The 27,943-nt window shown below is 42.8% G+C and overlaps 1 protein-coding gene and 1 long non-coding RNA gene across 15 annotated transcripts in view; one reads left to right on the top strand and one right to left on the bottom strand.

The window, feature by feature from the left end:
• KCNQ1 (potassium voltage-gated channel subfamily Q member 1) overlaps nt 1-8,241 on the top strand; it is a 409,605-nt gene extending 401,364 nt beyond the window's left edge. For 7 of the 9 annotated variants that reach the window (XM_080595232.1, XM_080595228.1, XM_080595226.1 and 4 more), the window contains one exon: nt 5,819-8,241. In XM_080595232.1, the coding sequence (XP_080451358.1) occupies nt 5,819-6,019 (201 nt within the window). In that variant the 3' untranslated portion in view covers nt 6,020-8,241. The remainder of the gene's footprint in view (nt 1-5,818) is intronic. The other 2 variants (XR_013952150.1, XR_013952151.1) reach the window with 1 other exon arrangement.
• The window catches only part of LOC308196352, a 108,780-nt gene that overhangs the window by 78,576 nt on the left and 2,261 nt on the right, over nt 1-27,943 (bottom strand). The window lies entirely within an intron of this gene.

The raw sequence follows: 27,943 nt of genomic DNA, 5'->3' as shown, positions 1-27,943 counted from the left end.
CTAATCTCTGGCAACAAAATAAACACATCTAAGCCAGAAGCTCTGATAAGGGGATTCTCAAGCATCTGCAATCTTGGGTGCTGTAAATGGAAGAATGACTGTTTCCAATATTTTTGAAAACATCATGTACCTGAAGAAAGAAATTTTCTTTAATAATACTGAAATTGTTGGTCTCTCCTTCCTCTATTATAGTTATAGAGAAAAGTTTAAAGTAAATCCTCTGTGAAGATTCCTATACATATCCCTGAACTTTTCTGAAAAGCCACTCCTAATACTGTTCCTGTCCACAGGACCGTGAAACCTCTAAAGCATTAACTTTTAGAAATATTTTGATACTAAAACGTGTAGGGACTTAGCAACAAGGGGAGCCAGGGAAGCTGCTCTCTGAAGCTTCCTCAGATATTCTCAAGAACATTACTTGAATAGGATAGATGCCACTAAAGAAAAACATGATTTATAACCGCACCTTACGAAGAGGTGTTAGGTTGAAGAGCTCACTCTCCATTTGCTAAAGTACTGGTTAATACCAATACATTCCTTCATGTCATTGCCATTAACATGTATCATAAGGTCTGGAATATTTTTTGCCTCTTACATTTTCTCTGACTGAGTCATTAGTATGCCTGAAGATGGCTTTGTTAACAGAAAGGATTTTTGGTGTGTTTTTTCTGAAAGTTAAAGCTAGCTCATTAGCAAGTACAGTACTGAATAGCAAACATGGAAGAGATTCTTTTCAAAACCACCTATGAGAGGATACACAGGTGAAGAGAGCATGACTTTCTTTTCATTAAAGTCTCTCACACTGCAGAGCAATAGGGTCCTCCTCATTAAGAGGCCATCAGTGGTGATAAATATTTGAAGATCTCCCCAGTCATTTTGAGTTATTTTGAAAAAGTACCTTCAAGAGTTGCTTCAAGAGAGCTAAAAAGCTGCACTCTCAGGAATTAACACCACTCAAGTTAATTCAGGGTAGCAGAATCGTGAGTCTAATGTTTGAAAAGTAGCTGAAAATTTTCTTTATCACATTTTCATTCAGGCAAGCATAGCCTGCATTCTGTTTTTCTTCTTGTCCTTTAGGAGCTTCACACTCCTCTTTCCCTATTAAGAACAAGCAGGGTCCCCCAGAATCCAGAGTGAGCATGGTGCATAAACTGTGCTGATAAAAAATTTCTTGATTTAGTTCAAATTATTTGTTTAATCAGTCAACTGCGTTAAGAATATAAGTAGTTATGAACAACCTTATAGTCCAAAGGGACTATGACTTTTACCCTTAATAATATATTTTTTTAATGTCCAAGTTTTACTTATGAAATTTCCAAGTCAGGGCATTAGAAACCCAGAATGAAGGGCAGATGAGACAGCTTTAATCAACAGCTTTAACCACTCCAGATCATGGAGCAGTGCTTGGTTTAACTTCTTGGTAATTTGTAATTAACTGTGGTCTTTGTGGCCAAAATTGCCAATCGCCGATAATTTGTCCTTGGCCTGCTCCCCTACCTTGAATATCGATGGCTGAAAATACTGTCCCTCTTGGCTCCATGATTCCAGCTCCCCTTGCCCCTTCCCAGTAAACCCCTATGACAAGTTTTGGGAGCAGGTCTCCAGAATGCCACTCTTTAGTTCTCCTTCACAGTGCTGCGTGAAGGAGATTCTCTTCCAGCTGTCCCTGGAGCCATCCAGACTTCCTCTTTTTTTTTTTTTTTTTTTTTTTGGGGGGGGGGAGGGGGCGGAAGTAAGGAAACAAGTTCATTGTGGCCTTTGGTATCCTGAATCATACCATAGATTTGCTATGAATGCTTAAAATGTAGCAAGAATGGTCTCTGCCTTGTTCCTTAACACCTCCTGGAATGTCTTTGATACCTTTGTAAAAGTTGGCATGTCATTTTATACCCAGTTGTAGCTGTTTCCTGAAAACACAACCTAAGAGGGTCCTGTGGCTCGCAGGAGCTGTGTCATTGCCTCTAGTCTATTGGTACGGGATATCAGTGTAGTCATACGCCTCTGTGACTTCTTTAGGGATAGAAAAAATTGCTGTGTAAGATAGCTACATTTGTTCATGATGTGCCATTTAAAACCTGTGCTTTAGTCTTTCTGTCTTTACAAAGAACTATTTGTTAGGTTTCTTTTTTTTCAGTGCACTGCATGGATGGCATTTTTTTATTCATTTCTAAGAGCTCGCTTCAAAGCTTGTTTTAATCTGCTTCTTTCCATCTGTGCTCAGTCTATAGCCCTTGGATCCTTTTAGAAAATTGATTTTGGAGGATGGAAAACTAGTTTTCATACAATATTTCAGTAAGACTTTGGAATAACTGTGGTGTGTAATTTCTGAAGAGTTTCAAGCACTGCTTGCTCTCCCCAACAACTACAAAATACAAAGGAAATGATTTGCATATAAAGAATTTGATCATACAAGCATCATACTTCTAATGAAGCATAAATCAGCTAGAAAGAGCTTACTTAGTTTTTCATAAAAGAAACAGTCCTAGTTATTTTCCTATGTAATTAACACTGTTTGCTGTTTTAAGTGGAGGGATCAGAGTTGTCCAAAGCAGTTAAGATTATAGCCACATCAGCACTTTTTCTGTTTGCTTTACTTTTATTCATTCTGGCATCATGGCTAATTTCTAATCAGGTAAATGTGTTTGAAATTATGATTCAGGGAAGATGATACACTTATCCAAGCAGCATGTTAAGTGCATAAACCTAGTTTAATGAAAAAGGTATTGCACACTGCAACATTTTTCTAGTGGTTATAATTATCTCTGCAGCAAACAAGTGAAGAGTATATATCAGGATGTGTATTTGGATGACGACAGGCAGATTGGGATTGCTAAGAAACAAGGCTGTTACCAGCAAGCTACTTATTCTTGCACATCAGAGGCCTGCGGTAACAGTAGAAGTTGCCTTCTGGTAGCTTCTAACTCTCTTTAAAATGTCTCCTGCTTTAAGCAGAGGACCCACTTTGGCAGAATTGACATCGTCCCATTGCTGTCTCATTTGCAAACATAATCTTTTCTGATACAGCCCCAAGAGGCATGAGCAAAGCAATGTACAAATCCAGAGCGCACTGAAGTCACTGGAAGTATATGATTGCCAGAAACTACCACAGACTTCAGAGCATCTTGGAGCAAGCCCATAACGGGCACAGAACTTCCTGGCAAATAGCTTTGCTTATTGGATAGCAAAACTGATCAAACAACAACTAAACACAACCAGCTACCTGTACCTCTCTGCACAAATGGCTTTAGAGACCTACACCAATAAGCAGGAAAATGGAAGGTGAAGGTCATTCCTTTTTATCTCATATGGCTCAGCTCAATAGTAATTAGCTTCTGCCTCTGCTTCTGTGGGCCTCCTGCACTCCACAGCTGCTGCAGCCAAACCTTATTCCATAGAAAAAAATTAGACAATTATCTCAGGGAATTTATTTCCCAGCAAGAGTATTCACATCTCACTTCTCTCCAGTACTTCATCACCAAGACACACAGCTGTTGAAGGACTATCCAGATCTCAGTCCAATCTACTGTCATGTTCAATAGCTCATCACTGCAAGAGTTTCATAAATGCACATTTTCCAGATATATCCTCAGTCTGTGTTTCCTCTGGTAATCCCTGCCTGGAATCACAAATTTAAAAATGTATCTATAAGAATCCCCTAGTTATTTAGAATAATTAGCGAAAAGACATTTCTTGTTAGAGGAGAAGTTGTCCTTCGGACTCTGAAGATAGCTGTTTGTCTGCAGTCTTCCACTACAGTCTTCCAGTACAGCTGTCTCAGAAAGCAAGCAATGCCTGGGCAGCGGGTGGTGGAGGAACGAAATGCTTTGGCAAGCTTCGCTGCCCCTGATTCATACTGTCATGCTTGGAACATCATGAATTTGCCATCCAGGATAGGCACCATTAGCGCAAAGCGTGCCTTTTTTAAGGGAGTGAACAGTGATGAAATGAAAACCTGATGATCTGCTCCATTTTCCATCTGTATTTCCTTCTAGAAATCTTGAACTTATGTGTTCTTCAGCTTCCTCATTTGAAGAATCTCATCTTTCAACAGCCATTTCCATCCAGAATTACTAGTGTTTCATGTACCATCTAGGGTGCTTTGCCTAATGTTTTCAAAACCAGCTGCAAAGTATAAATCTCTGGCACCTCATATTTTTAAATTACTGTATCTGCTTCCCTACCAGTTGTACAAAGTGTTTGAAAAAAACAGCATTTTCTCTACGGTAGAAAAACATTTTAGTCTCTGCTGAAATCCTCCAGGTTTGTTGATGTTCTGCTCAGCCTTACTGTCTTTTACTATCCTGTGTGATACTTGGATGAATGCCAGGCACATATAAATTGCTCCCACTCATACTCTTTCTGGCGGTTTTATGTGCCTTTCACTACTTTCTAGCAGATATTTGAGGCGGCAATTTATTCCCATCACGTTTTTTCTGCTTACTTTCTTTTCCCTTTTTAAAACCTATTACCTCTTCTTGCCTAGAGGTTTACTTAGTGTTTTAGGATCCCTGTGGATGGGTCTGAGACTCTAATGACAAAATTGTGGCTTTTTCTTTATGCTTATAGCAGGGAGTGGGAGGCCACAAGGCAGACTCTCACTGCCCAGTTTCAGAGCCTCTTGCCATCCAGGAAGGACAGGCATCTTTCCTTGAGGAATGTTTGCCTGCTTGCCGTGCTGATGGCATGAATTTGAATTCCCCAAATCATAGCTGTAAGCGCCTGTCTTCCTCCCCAGGACATCTGGCTCAGTATGTTGGAGTCAGAGCAGAGAGGTTTCCCATGCCAGATAAAAGGGATGGTACACATTACTTCTTGACTGCAAAATGCAAGAAACCAGAGACTGAAATCATGTTGCTCCTAGAAACATTTGGTTCTTGATTTTCCTCTGAGTACCACAAATGTACTCCAAGCTTGGTCTAGGTTTTGGACATCTCCATAACCTAGTCTCTCTTAGGTATGCTGATTTTTCATTATATTTTTTCCTACAGAGTAGAAGAGCAGAGAAAGCAAAAAAGAGGAATTAAATAATGTAAAGAGTATCTGTCTAAAGGCAGAAGAAAAAGAGCATTATGGATCCGGTCCGAACCTTCCTCTGCAGGTCCCCAGCTTTAAAATAAGCTTTAATCCATCTTAGAAGAGTTTCTGACTTGTTGTAAATCATGTAATTCAAATGGCAATCCTAGTGAACGCTGTGTCATTGGAGCAGAGACAGAATGAAACTAAATCATGTCCTACTCCCTCCCCTTGCCACAGAATGCAGCTGTTATGCACTTGCATCAGCAAAAATATCCGTGGGGCATTTTGTGGCCTGAGTTGGTAATTGGACCTAAATGTAACAAAGAGAGCATCAGTCAGTCCTAGTTTACTCTGGATTAGATCACTGCAAGTGGGGTGGATGTTTACTATAGCATATTGGTATTATTAAGGCATATAAGCATGTTAGTAGTTTATAATGTTTTAAAAATATATGGAGACAATAATGACAACAGCAACAAAAACACAGAAGCTCAGTTCTGGGACTGAGTTCCCTATCCAAGTTCATCTCTTTAAAAGCCCACCTGTCATGCATTCATCCAGGTATAAAACAACTGTCAAAGCACATCCCAGAGATGAGAATTAACAGGCCTCTCCTCATCCAACACTGACCAGTTGCATTAAATTTCTAATGCTGTGGAACTGTGGATCTCTGGTGTCTTCCCGGAGGTTATTGTCATGCTAATTAAGAAAAGTGTCATTTTAATATCACATTTGTATCACGTGGCTTGTTGCAATTTTCTCACACGCTGACACTAAACAAACCTTCCCTATGCCCTCGTAGGTTACACAGATGGACCAGAAACTGAACCTCATTACAGATATGCTGCATCATCTGGTTTCCAGTCAGCAGGGGGATCAAGGGAACAACAGATCATCTCAGAGAGGCAACAACGTTAATTCAGATCTCTTTCTCCCTAATAACACCCTACCGACCTATGAGCAACTGACAGTACCAAGAAGAAACGAAGATGATATATCCTGATATGGTATAAGTCTGGATTGGGCTCTTCCCACCTTTCTCCTTTAAATGGGACTGAATGCTGAGAATCTGGAAGGAATTAAGTTTATCCGCCACCCAACAAAGCACGTGACTGCTGTGTATATACACCACTAGTCTCAAACACACTCTTCTAAAAGCCGCTCATAGTAGCCTAAGGACTGCCAGGCTGTGTTCTACCAGGCAAAACTTACAGAAACCTCCACATTTATTTTGTTCATCAACAAAAATGATCACAACTCATTATTGCTCCTGAAGACCAAAACAATGTAAAGAGAGGCAAAATTGCAAGGATTTAGGGATCCTTTAATAATAATAATAGTAATAATAATATTCTAATAATACTTGAACTTAGATGGAAAATGTGCATTTTGTTTATGAATCTGCAGATAGCAATATATTTCTACTACTAATGTTTTTAAAACAAAGTAGGATAACTTATGTTGTTTTTATTGTATAAACATACCACTAACATTCTAGAGAATGACAAACCACATGCTGAATGATTTTCTTTTGCTGTTTTATTTTAACATTGCTATATAAACATTATCAGATAATGACCAGATTTTTTTAATCTGTTTTTCTTCAGGGAGGAACTAATCCTTAATCTGGAACAATACTATTTATAGTGGAAAGTACTATAGATTTTTTAAGATATCAGTTTTTCATGGGGAGACTATAAAGTATTATATAGAAAAAATGATTCTGCTTTCTAGGAAATTGTTGCCAAAGAATTTATATATAAATAGAAAACAGAGTGGTCTGAATGTACTTGTCCTGAAATAGCTTTTTAAAAAGAAGGCCCACTTCTTCTTAAATCTACTCTTTTTTTAGCTTACACTATCCAAAAATAGTACAGCAGTCTGAAGTGACTGGACTTGCAGGTCAAGTGCTTTAGCTGGCCACTTACTGAGCATCCATAATTCTTGCAGGACTTGAGGCCCCAGTTCAGGAAAGCATCTCTCATCCAGACAGCATACATGACAATTTGAATAGTTTCCTGAATAATAGCTTAAGAAAATTGATTCCCTTCCAGAGTCATTTGGTATTTAAAAGTGCTAGCTCTAATGCAGAGGACACAGGGCCTCACCTACAAACCACGTTACCCCATGTTATAGTTGCAGTAAGAACAGCAGAGTTTGGCTTGGTGTGATTTTGCACATGCACAACCTGAACAGGATTGGAGATTTGATTACTAAGGCTGAAATTCAACCCTCACAGATAGCCAGCACCTGTACCATACCCACCCTTCTTTGAAAGCAGAACATTTTTAAGGTTGACAGTGTCAGAAAACTGAGGATGACAGCACAGCTAATTAGTCCAGCGTGGTGATGGTAGCCCATACTGCTGGCAAAGGAAGGGGGAGACATGGACAGGTTAATCAGGTCTTGCACTCTGAGCATCATACACATCTAGGGCACCTCACTGCAGAGACTGTACCGACAGTAGTCCCCTCCCAGCTGGGGACACCAGGTGCCAGCAAGAGCTCTCTAAGCCTCACCATGCAGGTGGAAAGGAAAGGAGCTGCAATGAAAGCCTGCAGCGAGGAACCAGGGCTCCATGCTGAACAAATCTCTGCGGCAAGGCACAGCTCATCAGAGCTTTGCGCTGTCCCAGCCTGCCTCGCAGGCAGGCGCAGCCAGATCTCCTGCCCCACCCCAGGGATGTCTCAGCTGCTGCAACTTTAGCAAAGTGAGAAGTCTGTAAGTTGTGTTTCAATCTAGCAATGTATGTAAAAATGTAAGATTTCAGTGTTTGTTTGAAAGCAAGCAGACTTAAAAAACAACAACAAACTATTGGAAAACTGATGTCCTAAAGCATCATAATTTTACACAGCAGTTCCCATTATAAACCTTTGTTATATACAAGCAGTCCGAATTGAGATTTCAGGGAACCATCTCATAGTACTGCTTATATGCTGGACTTTGTTTTAAACATTTCATCTCTTTCACTTGGACTGCAGAGAAAAGTATACTGTATTTAATTAACTTCAAGTTATAATTATCTGGTCTTGCTGCTGTACAATAGAAAAATGTTAAGGGTATAGACATTTACAGACATAAACAGGAATTGTACCTGGGCATTATGTTTTATAGAAAATCAAAATTGTTGTGATGATTTTGAATATTTTTTCAATGAAATTCACTGTGTAATTTCAGCTTATCAATCAGCCTATTAATTTCCTAATAAAATACAGGACAAGAGTACCCTGTCTTCTGTTTTTTCTAAAATCCAGAAATTTGATACATGTAGGAAAGTTGCTGGCTTTTCTTTTTTTCTCTTAGTACAGTGTATGGAAGTCTCAGTTGCAGCACAGGACTGGAAACTTCTGCTGATTTTTTACTAGAGAAATAAAAAAAAAGCAGGACTTAATCAGCTGGGGTGGCCCTGGGGAAAAAAGATGTATCTTTTAGCATTTGCTTAAAGCATCCAGGTCTATGCCTTTCTAGAAGCATTGTGATAACCAGCAAATACATCCATTCCGATCTGTTTGTTCTCAAGATCATATCTACATTTTCTGTTTGTCATTTGATCTGAGTGATAACAGTATTTCACAGTAAACATCTCGTGTAAGAGATAATTCCCTTGTGTTGGCATGTCAGTTTGTCTCTATCCTTTTGAACATCTCCATCACCAGTATCCTCAGAATAATCAGGTTTTAAAGTCCTCCTGATAGCAGGTTGCTATGAGGCCTGATTCCACATCTGGGTCCAGCTGATCCTTTCAGAAAGAGCTCCAGCTCTGAAACCTGTGACTTCAAATCCCATAATCCACCTTGCCCTTAGAGAAGATCCATTCTCTAGGCTGTCTTAAACTGAGCCATCAGAATTCATCACGCAGCTGCCCAGAGGTAGCCATCCCCAGCTGCTCACCAGAGACAGGTCTTACCTCTCTGCTCTGAGGAACAGACTAGATTTGTCTCATCTGCTGGGGCTTCGTACCTGGAAGACTTCTCCTGAAAGTAAGTACTTCAACATCTTTCTTCCACTGCTATCTATCCTTTGTTGTGGAATAAGGGTAGCAGGAAGATGAGCTGAGCAGCTCGATGCCTTCACTGTCTGAAGTAGCTGTCAAGCAGTATCTTGCTGTTGAAACCTCATTTGCTGGTGTCTGCTGTTCACATAAATTGTTCAGAGCATTTTTTTAAAGTGGGTTGGAAATGTTTGCAAATTGTGTGAAGAAGGCCAAAGGAAACTGTAAGGTAGGCAAAGCCTTGACTTTATGATTCTCTACCCTGTTTTTGTAATCTCTGTTAAAACAAAGAATTGCCTGAGGCTGCAGAAAGAGTCTCCCTCTGTACAGCTCAATAGCAGTTTGGATTACAAGATTGGTGTAACCCCAATCCCTACCTAAAAAGTAAATCTCAGCCCCAAAAAAATCTGCCTAAAGCCTGTCAGCTGGCTTCGCTTCCCCAGCCTGCCAGGCTGCGGTGGGTCAGGCTGCTGCAGCAGACCAGAGGGTAGGAAGCCAGGGAAGAAAAGAGGAGAAGGTGGGACTGCCCAGCTGAAGCTGATGGTGGAAACACACCAGTGGTCCCCAGCAGACGCAGATGACTGTGCAAGTTTGCCAAAAATAAGATTAATGGGAGGAAAGATGGGGGCTTGTGCAGGGAGGAGGTTTAGAGAGAAACAAAAGCATGGGCTCCTGGTCTGAGCTGCATTGGGCTTGAAGAGAGAGAAGTGCTGTGCCTGGCATTAGCATTAATCCATGGTGTGACCTCTGGGCAAGTCCCTTCACCTGTTGGGCCACATTTGTTTCCCCATCTCTTCCGCTCAGCCCACTTGTCTGTTCAGACCACAAATTCCTCGGGACAGGGACTGCCTCTTCCTGTATGTCTGCTCCTTGCCTAGCACAAAGGGACTTTAGTGACCACAGTTATATAAATGTAATATATATGAAAAGCCATTATTATTCTGAGCCTATGCAGTTTCAGAGCTGGAAGCACTTGCTGCCACACTGACAACTATCAGGTATTGCTTTTCAGATTCCCTTTCACAAAGTATCTTACAAAAGAAGAGAAGTCTGGACGTTTCACTCTTCTATTTTAAAGTAGGTTTGTTTCAAATAATGTAATGGGCCAGCATTATGCTCTAATGCTACAGAAATAATTTGATGTCAGCAGACAAAATGGCCATTCTACTGCAGCAAGTTAGCAGCAGTTGTGGCTAGCAGACACCTCTGTGCTGATTTATCATCAGTTCTGAGGAAGGTGGAAATATTCCAGGGCTTCCCCCACCCACTGAGCTAGAAAGGTTTGGGCAAGAAACAAATTGCTCCTTGAATTATAAAAAAAAAAAAAGAAAAAAATACAGAAAGATTTTCTTTTCTGTGAGTTTAAAAGAGAAAAGGTAAAAACAGTTTTAAGCTAATCCTCACATTCCCTGCTGAGATGGGTATTACTGTTCTCGTTTCACTGATGGGATGGTGGTTTGGGAAGAGGAGGGGCAGGGAAGAAGAAAAGGAAAAAGATTAAAGGTCTGATGCAACTCCCATTTACGTCCCACTCCTGCACCAATCTACTTGTGTGCTTCATTTACAAGCAGGAGTTGGGCTGTTGCCTTCGGTGGGACTGCTCAGTCCATGCAGATTGATGTAAGCCTTTGCAAGTTCAAAATCTGTTAAAGGCGGCTTTCCGTAGGTTTAGTGGAAACTGGAATTGGTTGTATCTGCAGTATTGCTTTCCTTGTGGTCACAAAGACATCTGAATTGACAAGTTTGTTTCGTGTTTCTGTTTTCAAAGCATTGGCTTATACTACTCTCATGTTTCTCTCGTGTTTTCAAACCATGACAATATTAGAGGTATTTCTTTCTACTTTGCTGATAAGAAATTTCCTTACCTACCACTTGTGAACACGCATAATAAAACGATTTTACACAAAAGGAAATACATTTTTAAATGCCCTGAAATTTCATTTTAAATAACTTGTATAACAGTTTGGCTCTTGGGCTCCCTAGCCAGTGGCAGCTATGATGAGGAAACATGAAGGGAAGCAATATTGAAACTAATAGAAAGAAATAGTTGGTACCCAAGTGTGTGTGGGACCCGTCACTACAGGATTGCCCTGGTGCTCAGCAATACTTAGCCAAGTTCCAGCAAGGATTGAGTCCTGTGAGCAAGAAGTTGCTGAGTACAAATAGAAACTAACAAGTATTTCTGTGAACACTGGCTTTTTTGTGTCTTGTCTGTGGGATGACTTTGATGTCTAAGAAGTGCAAATTTCAGCTGAAACTTTCTTTTGCGGTTGCGATGTTTAGCGGGTCTGTTTCCTGTGTCATTCCCCTGGTGCCTGATGAGATGTGAATTCACGCTCAGCCTTTCCAAGGCCAGGACGTTTAGAACAGGCAGTGGCGGGGCCCCCTCTCTTCTGCCTCAATGCCTATTTTCACAAAACTTACAAGAACTTAATTATTTTGCAGACCTCTACCCTTCTGTCAAGTTTAGTTGAACTAGGCCGACAGGTTCAAAAGTTATTCGGGGGAGGCAAAACAAACACAGTGTGAGTGCATTAACCTTGTTTCCACGGGAACTGGGCTAAAAGTTCCCCCCTCCCTAAAGCAGAGATTCCGAACAGATACAACCCCCAGCCCTGGGGCACGAGAGCATCTCTGACTCCTGGGGTTAGGAGGAGACCTGCAGAAGACTCGTTCCCAGGAGCCACCACCTCTGGAAGGCTTTGTGCACCTTGCCTTCGGGGCAGCTACAGAAAGATGCTGGAAAACAGTGATATTTTTACAAGACAGCACGGCAAGTCTCACATTGCTCCGAACGACAGCGACCTAAAAGCTAATATGACAAAATGGTTGGCACCACAACAAAGAAAATGCAGGTGCCGAATAGGCGTATTATTAAACATGTCCATGCACATTATTGTAATGCAGCGTGTTGTCCGGTGAAAAGATGCCTACATGGCTGGCGAGGGAGCACTGCCAGGGAAGGGCTGGCCCCAGAGAAACAGCATTGTCCAAATCAGGCAGAAAGTTCACATAACTCCCACATTGGCTGGCAACTGCTGCCTACAGGGAACAGCTTACCAGCCCGACGTGAGGCATTATGCTCTCTGCCCGTGGATTTGCACCTAAGAAGAACCGATGCATAAAGCCGATCTCAAAATCATCTTGGAGCTCCGTTTTCTTCAAAACTAGCATTGCTCTGGCGAACTGCCCAGGGATTTAGACTCAGCTAATCCAGGCTTGGCTCTCCATGGCAGACACCCGTGGAACAAAGAAAAGAAAGCTTCCACGACCCTGTCAAGTTTCTGGTAAATCACTCGGCCAGGTGCAGAAAGTGGGATAGGCGGTCGCCAGTGAGATTTCTTGGATCAGAGAGAGGCAAATCCCCAGAGGGGGGGAAAAGAAAAAGCTTTGGAGGTTTTCTTGCCATAATTTACCAAGTATATGTGTAGCGCTCCGAGCATGCGGTGCCTGTGCATTTCACACAACCCTTAAAGCACACTGAAATGCTGAAATGCATTGCTGCTGCTCTCCGTGCTCCGTAGTTCACCCTGCTAATGTGTGTTCCCTGCCAGAGCCAGCAAGGGCTTCTGCTGTGTGCTGATTTTTTGGTTTGTCACTGGACAGTTTTTGATCATTTTTGTTAATTGCAATGAAGAAAATATTATTGTTGATGTTATTCTTTTTAATAACTCATTCTTTTTATTCTAGTCCATTTAAGTAGGGGATTACTTGGAGACATATCAGCTCCTTCGTGTGATTTTTTTTATTTAGAAATTTAGACACTGGCAGTCTTGTAGGAAAAAATAAAAAGCAAAAGAGCAAAACAAATCCAACTTTCAGTCATGCTGTGTGTTATAGCCTTAAGAGTATATTGATCGTTAATTCATAAAGATGAATGCATTAGATAGAGTTGTTACAAGCACTACCAGTGCTGTAAGAACTAGAACCATGTATGAAATATTAGGATTACATGCAGTTTGTGAGATGCTATCATCTATAACTGCCATTGAAACATTGCGTAATAATTTGTTAGACCTAACGATTGCCTAACCAGGTTATTACCTGAGCTATCTGTAACCTAAATATAAAATGTGATTCATATTTTACTCCTTTTCCATCTTTGGCCCTTATTCTGCATGTAAATTTTCTGCTTTGCGTCCATGCTTTCTACTTGATTTCCCTAGAGATTTCCATCTAAATTGATCCAAACATTTCCTCTCCTTCATGTTCATCTGATGTGGGTCTGATGGGCAGAGAAGGATGCGCACAGGTGAGAGCCACTGGCCTGAGGACTGATCCCACAGCACGAGGGTTTTTTTGCAAGCCATAATACCATTTTGAATCATAGTTCATCTTTTAAAATCCAAATGACAGAACATGCGCTTAACCTGACCTTCTCTGCAAGTGCTGCATACTGGAAATTAAATGCCAAAGGCTGGCTACCTGCTGCAGGACCCAATGGCTGCTCCCTGCACCGAGACCCCTGGGCACTGCTGCGGCCATAGGGCAGCTTGGTGGCTTCGTATGCAAGTTGGAGGCTGCCATGGGGCAGAAGGCCCAAGCAGGAGAGCAGAAAGGTGAGCCCCCAGGCAGGGGCTGGCCCGGAGTGCAGGTCTGTCACTGAGCAAAAGTACTGCCCCAGGCATACACGGTTCATTCACGCTTCTTGCAACTTTTTTTACTACTTTTTTACTAACCAACTTTTACTACCCTCTCTTCATCTTCTTGCACTGAAGCCCTAAGGCTTAATACACCCTTAATGTACTCTGACATGTCCCGAAACTTAATTTCCATCTGATTCTCCCAGATCCCAACCCGTCTGGAAGTCAGCGAGCCTTTCTTCGGCAGCAGGCTCACGCGATGTTTTCTTATGCCCACACCTACTTCTGCCTCACCTAACAGACGTCTTAGTCACTGCTGCTTGGCATCATGCAAGCTGTGATTAATATTTCCTTCCTACACCAGTCATGCAGGCTGCGATTTTCATTTTGGCTTTTTGTTTTCCTCCTTCCCCCCTTCCCACTCCCGACAGAGGCGGAGAACAATTCCTGGAAAGGAAGACTTCTTTCCCCCGCATTGCACAAACATTCGTGCGCAACTTCGGGGAGGAGAGAGGGGACTTTTGAGGGCATATGGTTAGAAGCGTTTGGGGGTTTTCAGATGGTGAATGACCGATGAGGTCTCAAAGGGGTTTTATTTATAAATGATAGACTCCTGAGAGAGAAATAATTGCTGCTCTCCCAGGCGTAAAAAAGCAATTCACCTGACATAAAACCCAGGGATAAAATTAGCTTAATGAAAGTGAGATATGGCAACTGTATTAAGCTTTTTATTTTCTTTTTTCCTGAATGGTGAATCATTTTAATTTTGTTTTCCCGTCCTTTCTTGGAAAGAGAAAAAAAAAAAAAAAAGAAAAAGCAAAGTGCCTTGGGTCTGAAAGAACAGATGGTGCCCTGCTCAGCCCTCCGACCAACTCTGCAGCGTGCATTCCTTTACTCTGTCCTCTCAGATAACTGAGTTATACAGCACACGACCATCTGGTGTATGACACATCTTGTGTCCCCCAAACAATGCCCCGGCAAACCTCTTCAGGGGAGAGGTTAGTTTCTAGGGTAACAGCAGCATGTGCAGCTCCGCGCCTTATTGAGATTCAGGCCTCCTCACTTGTCCCTATTCTTCTCCTTCCTATTGTTGTCACTTGAGCTTTTGCTGCTTGGTTACTCAGAGACTGACAATATCCATGAGTATTTTGTCCCCAGCCCAGAAACTATTGTCTCCAAATTTTGTTTCATTATTTATGTTTTCAATGTCCAATGGTTGGCTGAAGCATCTGCTGTAGAGTGATAAGGCAAGTGCCTATTTAGGAGGATTGGGCTGCTGCCTGACAACAATGCTTTGAATTATTTAGGTTGTGGTTGGACAAGCCTTTGCAAAAGCCAGGATATCCATGAAGCGCTGAGGTGACTTTATTTATTTGTCTACTTCATTTTTTTTTAGGTACTTGCATCTTTTAAGCCAGCTGAAAAAGCTTAAAGCCTTCATAGATAAAATAATTTCTTGAAGAAGTAGGTCTGCTCATTGACTGCAAGTCTCTGGATTTTTCCTTGCTAGGAACTATAAAAAAAGAAAAAAGAAAACCACTGGCTTTGCTTTGCTTTCCTTTCAGACTTCTAGGGGGGTTCTACTGAAGGGATTTTGTTTTTTGAGTGCTGATATTCTCTGCTTATTTAAGGAGCCAAAGTCTGGGCTGTAACCATGATCAAGCATAGGAATTATGCATAGTACCCTGAAATTCAGCTCTAGCACTGTAATTCAGAAAGTTTCATCAGCAAACAGAAGTAGCAAATAGATGTCTTCTCCACCAATGAAAGATGCATGTCACTCAGAACCCTTTACTCTGTCACAGAACAGTCGGACTAGCAGTGCTAGGTAGTTGTAATTGCCACAAATTGCCAAAATCCCACAAAATTCTTCATGTATCTGCATGGAGTAGACTGCTCATTCAAAGAAACTGAAAATACTTGTTTAAAAACCTGTAAGATGAAGCATGAGGTTTTAAAAAGTATTAAAACACGCAATTAAGGCAATGTCAGTGACCTCTAAGCACAGATATGCTGAACATCAAGCCCAAGTGCTTTCGTCAGCCAAGGTATGAGTAAGTTCTAAAAGATATTGCATCCTATCTCTCAGGTGAAGGTCAAATATTAGAAAGCCATTAATAACAGTTAAGAGGGCTTTTGTGTATATGTATCAAATACTAACAGCATCTATATCCTTCAAAACATCATGGTAAGTTTGTAATAATGTCAAATCTGATTCAATATTTTCAGTCATTCATAGCAGACTGGAGATTATACTTTTGAAGTGACACTTGTAAAATGAATATATGACCTAAAGACAATGTTTTGAAAGATTTGCCTAACACATTTCAGATCTACCACTGGGATAAGCAGAAATAGGGTGTGTGGTTTTCTCAACAGGAATCCACTCCTGACACCTTGTTTGGTAGACCTCTGAGCTGGTGGCAGAAAATCACAATGAGAGGTAACCCTGAGCAGCACTGCCAAAGGAGGGGATTTTGGTCAGAGCATAACAGAGGGGAAAAAAAAAATCTACCTAGTTTGGAAGTCTGCACGTTCTCTGGTGAATATAAAGGCAATATCTAAAGGGAATTTCACTTCTCTTTAAGCAAAAGCTATAGCTCCAGAGAAGAGGAGGTCTTGCAGGGAAAGGTACTGCTTTGCAAGGTCTGGGTAGTCCTGGAGTGTATAATGATGGGCTGTCAGGATCGCGAAACCCAGAGGATTGTGTATGTCACACAAGGTGCTTTTCCCGTATTAATTTCTAGGATCTTTTTACAGGGAAGGTGAAGTAAAGTGAAGTAATGTTTCCTATGAAAAACTGACTAATTCTTCCTCTCTCCCCACTCTCCACTCAAAGGGGGCTGGGTAGTAAACCCCACCAGATGTAGTTTTTGCCACAAGCTGTCTTCCTGTCCTGAGGACCGCAGATCTGACTAGCAAGCTGCAGCCCTGAGCTCCCTCTGCATTTCTTCAGTATGTGAAAACAACTGAAAGTGAACCTGAGCTGGCAGTCCTTCCTGAAAAAGGTGTTCCTGGTCTGAGAAGAGGAGAGGTATTTCTTTAGGAATTGTGGAAGCAGGGTGCAGTACCAAGACTTCATCTGGAATGCTGTGTAGTGGTCTGGTTACTTGAGCTGGAGCAATCTGTTTCTGAAAGCAGAATGGAGCCAAAGGAAGGTAACCAGAGCAGTCAGGTGACTTGAGAGCCTGTATTAGGAGTTTCTCTGTCTAGCCTGGCAAAGCAAAAGGTTAAGGTTGCTCTCCGTAAGAACATACAGGAAGAAGTGCTATTTCACCTGCAGGACAATGCTACCACAAGACAAATATGTACATCACCCATGAATATATTCACAAAGGTTTCTAACCATCAGAGAAGAGGCATTGTGCAACATCACCCTAGTGTAAATGCTGGGGGCCAAAATGCCGTGCCAGCTGTAAGATGTCACTTCTTTAATCTGTGATTGCCTGCAAAGGCAGGGAATTTTTCTGCTTGACTCAAGACATCCTGCAGCTCCTGGTTGCATGGGTTTTAAGGGCCGAAGAGCCCATTAGACTGGCTGGCTTGAACTTCTGTATGACGCAGGCCGTAGATCTCACCCAGTAACTCTCCCCTGAGCCAAGCAATTTGTCTGACTTAGGCATTATCTTACAAAAAGTCATTCAGTCTTGGCATGAAGACACCAGGATCCACTCCTTTCCCTGAAGTTTGTTATAGCCTTAATTCCTCCGCTATTAAAATGGCAAACTTTTCTTTTTTGGGTTCACCCAAACTTGTTCACCAGTATCTTTGATTCTTATTAGGTTTTCCATGGACAAATAACAAGCCTTCTACAGTAGGAAATGATCTTGCCCTAACCAAGGCTGCAATAAGCCTGGTTGTGAGAGAAGACAAGGGTAATACATGAACTGATCCAGCAAAGTTGAAGTTTTCAGTCATTCCTTCTATGCTGTTCCTTCCATTTTTAGTCATCCTCCTGATGCTGTACCTTTATATTTTAGAACCTTGTTTGAAAGTGATAAAATTACCTCAGTGCTGTGTTGCAGCAGAATCACAGATTTGCGATTTCATGCAGTTTAGTGGTAAGGTTTTGTGACCTTCAGATATTCTTCTTGTGCATTGTGTGAGCAGAGGAAAGGGATAGACAGAGAGGGAGAAACCGCGCCACCTTCAGAGAAGCCAGCTGCCCAGGGTATCTGCAGGCAGTGAACAGAGGAGCCCAGCTACCACAGTCAGTCCTCACATACAGCATCACCAAGTGTATTCAAAACTATTTTTTAAATGGCTAGGAAAGGAAAATAAAGGAAATGCAGGACAGTAAGGCACACAGTTTGGCTCCTGAATGAGAATGGCTGTCTCTACATCTCTGAAGAAAAATAAAATGGGAGCTCTGCTTTCTTTTTTTGACTGGCGTTGATTTGTAAAGTTTTGCTTTTTTGAGTTCCTGCCCTGTTTTAGTGGCTGAGGCTGGCATAAGCTTCATCATCTGAGAAAACAAGGAGTGTGGATGATGGATGGATGGAAGGAAGGAAGGAAGGAAAGAAGGAAGGAAGGAAGGAAGGAAGGGTGTGCCTGTAGCATCCAGAAGGACGGTTAACTCTTTCTCTCTCTCTCTCTCTCTCTCTCTCTATATATATATATATATATATATATAGTTTGTCATTGTTTAAAGAAATGTGAAGCCAAACAGGCAGAAGCAGAAGTGGCACCTGCAGTATGGAAAGGAATCACAGAACTCACTTTGTTTCTGGAAGAAACATTCTGGACCATGCTATTCTTCCTCTGTCCAGACCTCTGAGACCCAGATGAAGCCAACCAGTTGTTCACAGCATCTGCTTCTGTTGAGAGCACTGCAAATAGCTTCTCAGCAAAGAGATTTCTCTTTGGAAAGGATCATTGAACAGACAGAAAGACAAATTAAATTAGGAAGCATAAAGCAGAATGCCATGAGCAGAAGGCAAAAGGATACACTGACATTGGCGTGTGAATCAGATCGCTTGCAAAGAAGACAAGTGTACTTGTTTTTTTCAGGAATGTCTGAGTATTTTTATACTTTCAGGAAAAAATGATGGCACAGTCTGTTTAGAGGCAATGGGAAGGAAAAAGCAAAACAAAACAAGTGGGGCCATGAGACATGGTGCGATTTGCATCTAAATACGTTTTAGCGATAAGAACATGTTCAGAGGAAAGCACAGTATTGCCAGTTCACGAGACTTACTTTCTGATATCTTTGTGGGAACCAAATGAATTGCAAAACATCTGCAAGGTCCAAAGTGTCAATTATGCCTTTATGTACATGGAGGAAATGTCACATGATTGAGGCAGTCATTGGACATGGTCAATTGTAAGTTTTTATCCTCTGCTTAGCCTTAAAGCCTCACTCAACAGTCCCCTTAGACAAAGGCACTGTCAGAGAGGGAGATGGATCAGTTTGGCCACTCATAGGAGTCGCTTATCAGCACAGAAAGTGTCCCCGGCCTCGGACAGCTCTGACATTTTGTTTGCATATCCTGCTTCGCTGGTGCTTCTAAATGTCTGCTTCAAGATCTGTGCATCAAGAAGTAGCCAGGCGAACAACTGAACACAAAGCCCAGACACCAGCTAGGATTTGGAAAAGTAACCACGCAAGCGAGTGGGTTTCACAACTTTCTCTCAGACCAGACCTACATTTTGTAGTCAGCTTTCTTCTCCAACTCACAAGTGACAAGCTTTTAAAAAAATGCCAGCTTCGCAGAAGCATCTTACAGGAATGTATAAAACTAAGTCATGCATCATTCAAGGATTGCAGGAGCTGCCAAACCAGAAGAATGGTTTTGAAAGGCCCATATGTGTAACTGTGAATGCCAAATATCTTCATTTTAATGGCTTGCGTGTTACAGTTTATATTGAGCACTTCGACAAGTCCCAACAATATTCCTTCCGAATTTGCAAACTTGCATTACTTCTCAAGGAAACTTTTAAATCCAGCAACATTTGTACTATACAATTTGTGCGTGTTTTACTGCAGTCAACATCTGCGGCCAAACAGCATCCCTAGTCTGTAAAACTGCACAGAAATGCCACTGGCACCATTTCCAGCTGCACTCTGGGCTGGGGTCCCATCTCCAGTTTCCACTATCTTTCATCACTCTCCAGCCAGTGCTAGCCGTGTGCCAGACTTCATGCTTGGGTCCTTCGAAGCCCATACGGATGCTATCAGGACCTGTGTGCAGCACTCTTCTGCAAGAAGGGGGCCCTGGGTGGAATTTTTGTGGCAGTTAATTATGGATGTTTCCAGAGAGAGCCATCAGAGGACGTTCCAAAATTTAGCAATTTCTCCAAAGCCCCCTCTCTAGGTTTGTGGAACAGAACTCCAGCAGCTTGAACAGCACGAGCCTCCGCACCGCCACAGCTGCAACCGGCGTCCTCTCATTCCTGCATTACACAACCCCTCATGCCAACTGCTGGCACTGGTGAGGGCTGTTGGGCTTGATATGGCCCCCTTCACATTAAGAGAGGCTTCAGCTGGGCTTGTGATTATTATTAGATGTAATTATTACAGTATTGCATCACCATGGATGCTCACGTAAAGTATGACATCTGCATATGTGTCTGGATTCACTTGGAGAGAGTGTCCCACCAGGTGCAATGCCATTGGCAAGATGCAAGCTGGGTAAGAAAATGAGCAGTAAATGGGAGAAAGGGAGAGGGACAGGGCGGAAAGTGTTTAATAACTAAAATTTTATGGCTATGTATGCTTCTGCTGCTGGACTGTGGTGTTATTGTCAGTGCTCACACTGTATAACGCAGCCAGAGTAAAATAACAGAAGTTAAACGATGTCATTTGCATGCAGTCTGCTCTGTCCTTCAGGTTTTTTTTTCTTCACTGAGTGGTCTCCATACCAGCCCTAGCATTCATACGCAGCTCATACTCAAGCTCACAGAAATCCTGATGCACAGCTTGGCCGCTGCCAAACCAAAACAAAAAACAAAACAAAAAAGTCCAGGAAGCCTGCTGCAGAGCTCAAGACCAACTTGTCGCAGCGTAAACGGGGCCTTGATTACAGCACATCCGGAAACAGCAGCTCGCTCACGTGGAAACGGAGCCAAGCCAGGGCACTCACGTCAAAATAACCCTTTATAACAGCCGAAGTGGAAATATGGGTCACAACCCTTTAGGTGAACGATCCAAGCAGAGAGAGAAATGAGCAGAAAGCAAGACGTGCAGGAGGAGTGTCTGTCATTGTTTTGGAAAGCGTGCAGCCAAAACTGTAAATTGCGTTATATGCTAAAGATAAAATCTCTTCTGAATTGTGGAAGCCTTCACATCTCTTTAACTCAGATTTCTATTTCTATGCATATATAGCTGTTGTCCTCCCACCACTGCCCACTTTGTGCCTCTCCCACTGCTGGGCTGCAGAGGATTTCCTGTCCTGCAGACCAAAGAGCTGGAAACTGTTTACACATGCACGTGCCCACGTGAAAACAAGGCAGTTAGGCGCTTGTTCTGCCTAAAATACCAGCAGAGTGCCTGGCTGTGATTAATATGGGGGGAAAAAAAAAAGGTATTAAAATTTCACTCTGGTTGTGTCTGGTTGTCATAACCAACAAGTCACGACAAGGTAACCCATCTGCGTAAATACAAAAACAACTGAAAAAAGGATGGGGTTTGCTCTGTTGTGAGACCAAAAGTTGCCTAGTAACCAAAATGAAGGTATGTATTTAAAGCTGTTGGATAAGCCTACCAATACAGGTATTCCAGGAAAGGATGAAGTGTGTTTCACAATTCCAGGAATGGAAGGGAGTTTTATGAAGTGAACAGACATGCATCACGTGCACAGCGAGATAAACCCACTGGACAGCTCTGCAGCGCAGCATGGATTTGGATGGCTTACGTCAGGCATGAATTTGGCTGCGCATTTTGTAGGGGGGCGCAGGGGAAGATCATTCCAGCAGTACAGTGCTTGAAGAGAAGATTCCTGGAAACCATTTTCAAGCTGAATTTTTGGGCAGCAGTTTCACTGTGCCAGCAAAGCCTTTGTAAGTAAGGGCTCTGCAAAGAGAACATTTAATACAGAGCAAAACCCCACAGCTGATGAGAGAGGTTGTGGGGAATCAGTAGTTACGGTGAACAAATCAGGCTCCAGCCTGCAACAATCTCACTGTATAAAAGCAGTAATTGCCAGGAGAGGTCAGGCTGCTGTCCTTCATCCACTGCCTCTGCAGCAGACAATGGCACATGTTTAGGAAAATAGCCATAGAAAACAAAGCAACAGACCTATCTGGAGAATAAGCTATCTGTAAGAATTTCTTATTTCTATGCTGGTTACAAGCAGCTTGTTATATGTGGATTTGTAAAATACATTCAGCAAAGGCTTACATAGAAGGCTGGGTCCCACCTATAATAAAATGTGTTGCCTTTTACCAAGCATATGGGAAAACACCAGACACTAGGACTATCCGATGATGGTTTCCTGTTCCTCTGGACTTATTTTGAGGGTATTGGTGGCTCTTACAGCTTTACTCTACCTGAAAAGTCAGGATTGAAAGCTACTGAACATGTTGGTCATTCCTGTTAGATAACAACCAAATGGAAAGGACTGTTTCTCTTCCATCTCCCCTGTGCATCCACTAGAAGAGAAGCACACATTTGCTGGTCACACGTAAAATAAAAAGGTGCTTTCTGCTATCGTTGTAATGAGGATTCATCGAGATCACACGCGTGCACAGTTCCTCACAGCCTGTTTTACCTCCTGTTGAAAGTGATGAAGGTCTTGTAACTGGGTTCAGTGGGAGCTCAGCTGTGCTTAGTGCTCTTCTGATTACAAAAATGGTAGGATTATGGTTAATGTCTCCTTGGAAACTGGCCTGCCACACCAATTCACTGCTAGATATTATGCTACAGCTTGAAATGAATGGTATTTAGGCTATGAGCAGCAAAGATACAGATGTTTAAAATGGCAGCAGTGACATTACCTGTGATCCTATGATTATCTTGTGATTTGTTTCTAAGAGTCACAGCTTTTGAAGCCATTAGAATAGGTGAAAGTCTTAGTTTTTTGTTACAGAAAGTAGCTTATTAGCTCTGTTTTGGGAAAAAAAAAAGAGAAAAAAAGCTGGGAAGTGTGATCAGATTGCAGAACATTTTGAAGGCCAGCAATAACTCTATCACGTGCACCTGGCACGTAATTGACTTCAGCTTGCAGCCTATGAGTGCTGCTGTGCCATTTGCTAGATTTGGGATGCTCACAGACGAGGTATGGCCAGCAATTTGAGAAAAGCAGCCTCATGAATAAAGCTCTCTACCTGAGCCTCCGCTGGCCCTGCTTGCTTCGCTCTGAGAGGAGCCTTGGAAAAAGACCCTGTCCTAGGTGAATGACAATGCACTCAGATTCTCCCAAGGAAACTGAGGATGGAGGGACATCTGGCTAGGGTGTGGTGATGTCATTGTTTTAAACTTTCTGTATTTACCTATAGGGAGTCTGCAAACCAACTCATCAGTTTCTCTTTCTAATTAAGCAGGTAAGAGCTTAAAATGGTATTTTCCTTACATTATATTTCGGAGTTGTTAGCTAAGTAGATTTGTTCCTAGCTGAGAAACAGTCCTTGTACCAGGCAAAAATCACAAATGAAAAGCATCATGCTCTGAGCCCTCAAAGAAGCACTGCCATGCCTGACGTTACCAACAAGTGCACAGCTAGGTTTTAACCTGGTGTTCTGCGCAGGGGAACTGTGCTCTGAGCTGGTTGGCAGGCACACCAGTGTTACAAGCTACTACTGATGGTGAAATGCTGCGTGTGCTAGGAACAGTCTCAGCAGCTGCAGGGCTAAGGGTGGCCATCCCTCAGGAAGGAGACAAGCTGGGATCTGGCCAGTTCCCTGGCACATCCTCCTTCACAGTGCAGTCACTTGCTCCCCAGTCTCTCTGTTCACAACCTCTGTGCTTCTCCTCCTGGTTGGGCCTCCCCTTTGCTTTGAGACTGCTGCCTCTTCAACAGCTCCGTTCACTGCTATTTCATTTGCTTTCCTTTTTTCTCCATTTCCATATTTAGCAGCACAAAAACAACTTAAGTTTTCCATACCTAATCAGCAATGTTTCAATGAACCTAGCCTGGACCCTCTTGAAGATGGATTTTTTGGCAAGAACAAAGTACCAGCCAACTGAAAACCAGGACTAGTTGAGAGAAACTCCATGAGGCACCCAAATTTTCTAGATGCTGCCACAATACTGCCCTTTATTTCTTCAATACCTTTATTAAGCCTTCCTTCTTTACATTCCTAGCATTGGCCTCACTAGTTTTCTGATATTTTTTAGATCTTCTATAGGCTTATTCAAGTAGTTTTTACCAGTGGTTCATTTCTGTCTCCCATTTAAATACTACTCCAATCCTTTTTTTTTCCCCTGCACTTACAACTCTGAGATTCTGTATGTTTTGCTGCTTTTTTCTTTTACTAAAACTAAATACTCATCATAAAAATAGTACATTTTGATTTTGTATAGTGGTAGATTTTGCTCCTGGAACAACTCTGCCACCTCTCTTTGGCCAAATTACATGTACATCAACTCTTATTAATAAAACATTATCTAAAATGACATCTACAGTATTTAAAATCTATTCAAAAATCAAAATTGAAATGCTTTAATTTTACTATTACTTCCTGGCTTTTGTGTGTGTGGTTTTTTTTTGTTGTTGTTGTTGTTTTTAAGCATTATACTCATTTTAAAATCACTTCAGGTGTTTTCTTTGTGCAATAAAACTAAAGCAGTACATGCTCAACTAAAAAAATCATCAAGGTTATTCATTATGTTCTCTTTGTTATCACTGGAGATTTAAACATGCCACATAATTGTGGCCAATTAAAACACTCACTGATTTCAATTCTAATTGCAGCAGTCTGGGCTTGGAGGAAGTTGAGATGGGTGGAACAGGTGGGATGACGACATGGGGAAAGATTTCAGTTTATTCTTACATGAAATAAATACATATTTTAGTGAAATAGAAATCAAACAAAGAAATCGAAGCTTCTAGCCCTACTGCATGGATAAGCATCTTAGGTATGAAGTGGGTCAGCATCCTTTCATTATTGCTTTCTTCAGCCTGATGATACAGATGAAACTCACAGTTCTGAAAATGCACCTGAGGTCTAGCTGGATGTTGCACAGAATTAATAAAATGAAAAAGTGACTCTGCAGTGCTGCCTTGAAAATACAATACTGGATACCAGCTGTTCCAGCAGTAGACAACTTGGTTGAAAAGTCCCACTGCTGTGAGAAGGGGAGCAGCTCAGACATCTGAATTTTCCCACTCTGGTATCATCTGCTATTCCCCTTTAGCATCTTGTAAGTGTTGCTAGCATTAGCTGTGCTGGGCCCAGCACTGATGTTGGAGGTGGATCTCACCAGGGTTGGACAAGTGCCTCCTCTACCCCTGGTGGGTAGTTCTGGTCCACGTGTTTCAGAAATTGACTTATTTGTTGTCATTTTTCAACTGATGATTTTTTCTATGCTGGAGATCAACAACATTTTTTTTTCTTGCTCCACTCTGCTTTTCCAGGTGGATGCTGTGCATGGAATGCCTGAATCCCAGACAGCCTCTGTGTGCGTGTTGTGGCGCAGATTTTGGAAGATGTTCCCCCCTCCTGCAAACCTGGGGCAGTGACCCCCATCCTGTCCCACCCTTGGGTGCTGCTCTTGCCCCCTTGGTGCTGAACTGGTGCCAGTGAGGATTTTGGTCCTTCCTGTGTCTGCTTTCGGTGGTGTACACCCCATGCTGTGCAGAGCATTTCTGGGGCAGTCTGGGGCAGCGCCGAGGGGCTCTGGTGCAGTGGAACCAGCAGAGGTAACACACATGACACAGTGCTGTTGTGGCGCTTTTCCCCACCGGCAGTGGTTTGGGTGGATTTGGGCAGTTTTGGGCAAATGAAGGAGTCAGATCTCTTCCCATTTCACAACCTGCTAGGTTTAGCCCTTCCTGCTGGCTTTAATCAGCACAAACACAAGTTTGCATCACTTCACGTTGCAATGTGATGTGGGCAGTTCCTATTGCAGGGCTGAAGCCTCCCCTTTGCACGAAGAAAAGGCTGGTTTCTGTACCTAGGCGTCCAGCACCCAGAAAGGACCAAGCGCTTTGTAGGCAGAGCCCACCCCAGAGCTGGTGCTCCAGGACCCCAGCCTCACAGGGTGGTGGGAAACCGCTCCACCTGCCCTGGGAGCCCCTGACCTGGGGGAGCCTGCAGGAGGAGGGAGACCTCCAGGCAGCAGCACAGGTAAGTGATGTGACATTGGGTTGTCCATTGTCCTTGATTATGTTCCTCACCCATCCTCATGCCTCATCTAATCTGCGGTACAACGGGGGGAAATGGCAATTCCAGATGCCCCTAAGCTCCTCTTAAAAGCTCTCCTCTGGCTGGTCCCTGCAAAGGACTGTGCTACCTGTGGGAGAGTTAGTAGTGGATGTCTACCACCTTGCCTCTGCTTTCAAGCTTCTACCAGCAAAAGCTCTAGAGCTGTCTAATATACTCTTGAGCAAATAACCAAGACAAGCAATAACAAAGATGATGGCAAAGGAAAAGAGCAGGTGTTGGAAGGGCCTGGATGTTTTTTGAAGAGGATTAAGATGAATCAAGCTTGGATCTGCAGAGACTTCCCCTTCCCACCCCCGACAAGCCCAAAACACTCCCTGCCCTGTGAGCACTTCCTGCTCACTACTTCTGTTTACGTAGTGCTTTTTCTGACCTCTCCAAGACTTTGCTTACAGCTGGCAGCTCTAAGGCTCTTCCCATTCCCATGCCTTCTCCACCTATATGCTTGTTCTGAATGTGGAGGATGGAGGGAAGAAGCACTTGGAAGACAGTAAAAGGAACAGTGTCCAAATGACAGAAGTCCCAAGGTGTTCATCAAGGTGGCAATAGCTTCTAACGTGGGAGCACAGATCTCTTCTGCCACTACTCACTTGTGAGCATCATCACATCAGATGAAGTTTAAGGGAAGTAATATGGAGGGGAAAGGAAGTCGCTTGTATTGTTTCTTCCCCTCCTGCCTACTCCTAGAAACCTGGGGTTCTTTGGAGGCTGACATGAGGCAAACCTGAAACAGGCTCATCCCGGAGGAGCCTGCAGTGGTATCCTGGGTTGGATCCTCCTGGTGCAGCTGAAGCACATTACATATCCAGCCAGGAATGGCTGGTGGTCCTGTCTGCACTCCCTGTTGTGGCTGGGGCCACCAGCATAAGAGGACTTGCAGCCCCAATGGAAACCTGTTCCAGCAAGCTGTGTGCATTAACCTCCTGCCCTGATTCACCAGAAAGGCAGCAAGATGCATTCTGGGACCTCTAGGCTGTACTATTGAAGCAGATGGGATGACTTCTGGGCCAACTCTAATCCACATTCTCCTCCTTTAGAGTTTGCCAGTGGATGGGGTTGGTTCAGGACACAAAGGGAGCAATTATTTACAGCAATGGACTTTTCAAGGCCAGGATACCGAAGCGGGCACCAAGGAAGGGCGCTCCATCGTGTCAGCAGCCTATGTTGGCATGGGTGCACCCCATCTGTGGAGCAGCAAAACTCAGTCTTGCTTGCACGGACCAAGAGCTTCAGCTGGTTCTGCCCATAGCTTGTTGCTTAACCCAGGTAAAGCAATGAACCACACAAACCCAGATATGGCATATGCACGTGCACAGATATATACATAAACATGTAACATCTTTGTACCAACATAATCAAAATAGACTCTTGTGTATGTTTGAGTGCTTCTGCTTTGGTTATTATCCAACCAAACATCTTTGCTGGAAAACTTCCCAGGTTTTATTTTATTTTGCTATAGAGGAGACAGCTTTACCTCTGCCTAAGTTTCCAAATATCTCCTGTGTCAGCTTTACCTTACCTCCTTGTGAAGATCCCAGTGTTTAACAGGATGCAGGAATTTGTCATTCTGTCTGTAATGCCTTCAAGACACACAGTCTGCTGTAGGCTACAGTACAGACTGGCACCTTACCTAAGAGATGGGTCTGTAACACCTGAGAGAGCTTTCTTTGTCTTGATGCTGGCATGTTTTGGTTTGGTTTTTAATCCTATTCATATCTGACGTGAGTTCTGCTAATGGCTGCAGCTCTCAGATCCTTGTTTGATAACAGGTTTTGAAGTGGTTGTTGCTCGTACATCAAGCGTGAGGGCAGAGGGAGGAGCTGAGCCATTGCCTTAGTTAGGCGGCCCGCTTGGCCAGGCGTGGCTGCTGTGTTGTTCAATAACTCTTACCATGTCTTTTCCAATTGCTACATACTTTTTAACCCGTTCCTTCAGAGCACTTTTCCACAAAGCCAGATCTTTATTTTCAGGAATCCCATCGTGTGCCTGGGCTGTAGCACCTAGCTTTTCCCCTCCCTCTGAAAGATAAACC

This window comes from Anser brachyrhynchus, assembly GCF_964034855.1.
Source record: "Anser brachyrhynchus genome assembly, chromosome: 5".
In the NCBI taxonomy this organism is placed as follows: Eukaryota; Metazoa; Chordata; class Aves; order Anseriformes; family Anatidae; genus Anser; species Anser brachyrhynchus.
This window is presented reverse-complemented; position numbering and strand designations above follow the sequence as displayed.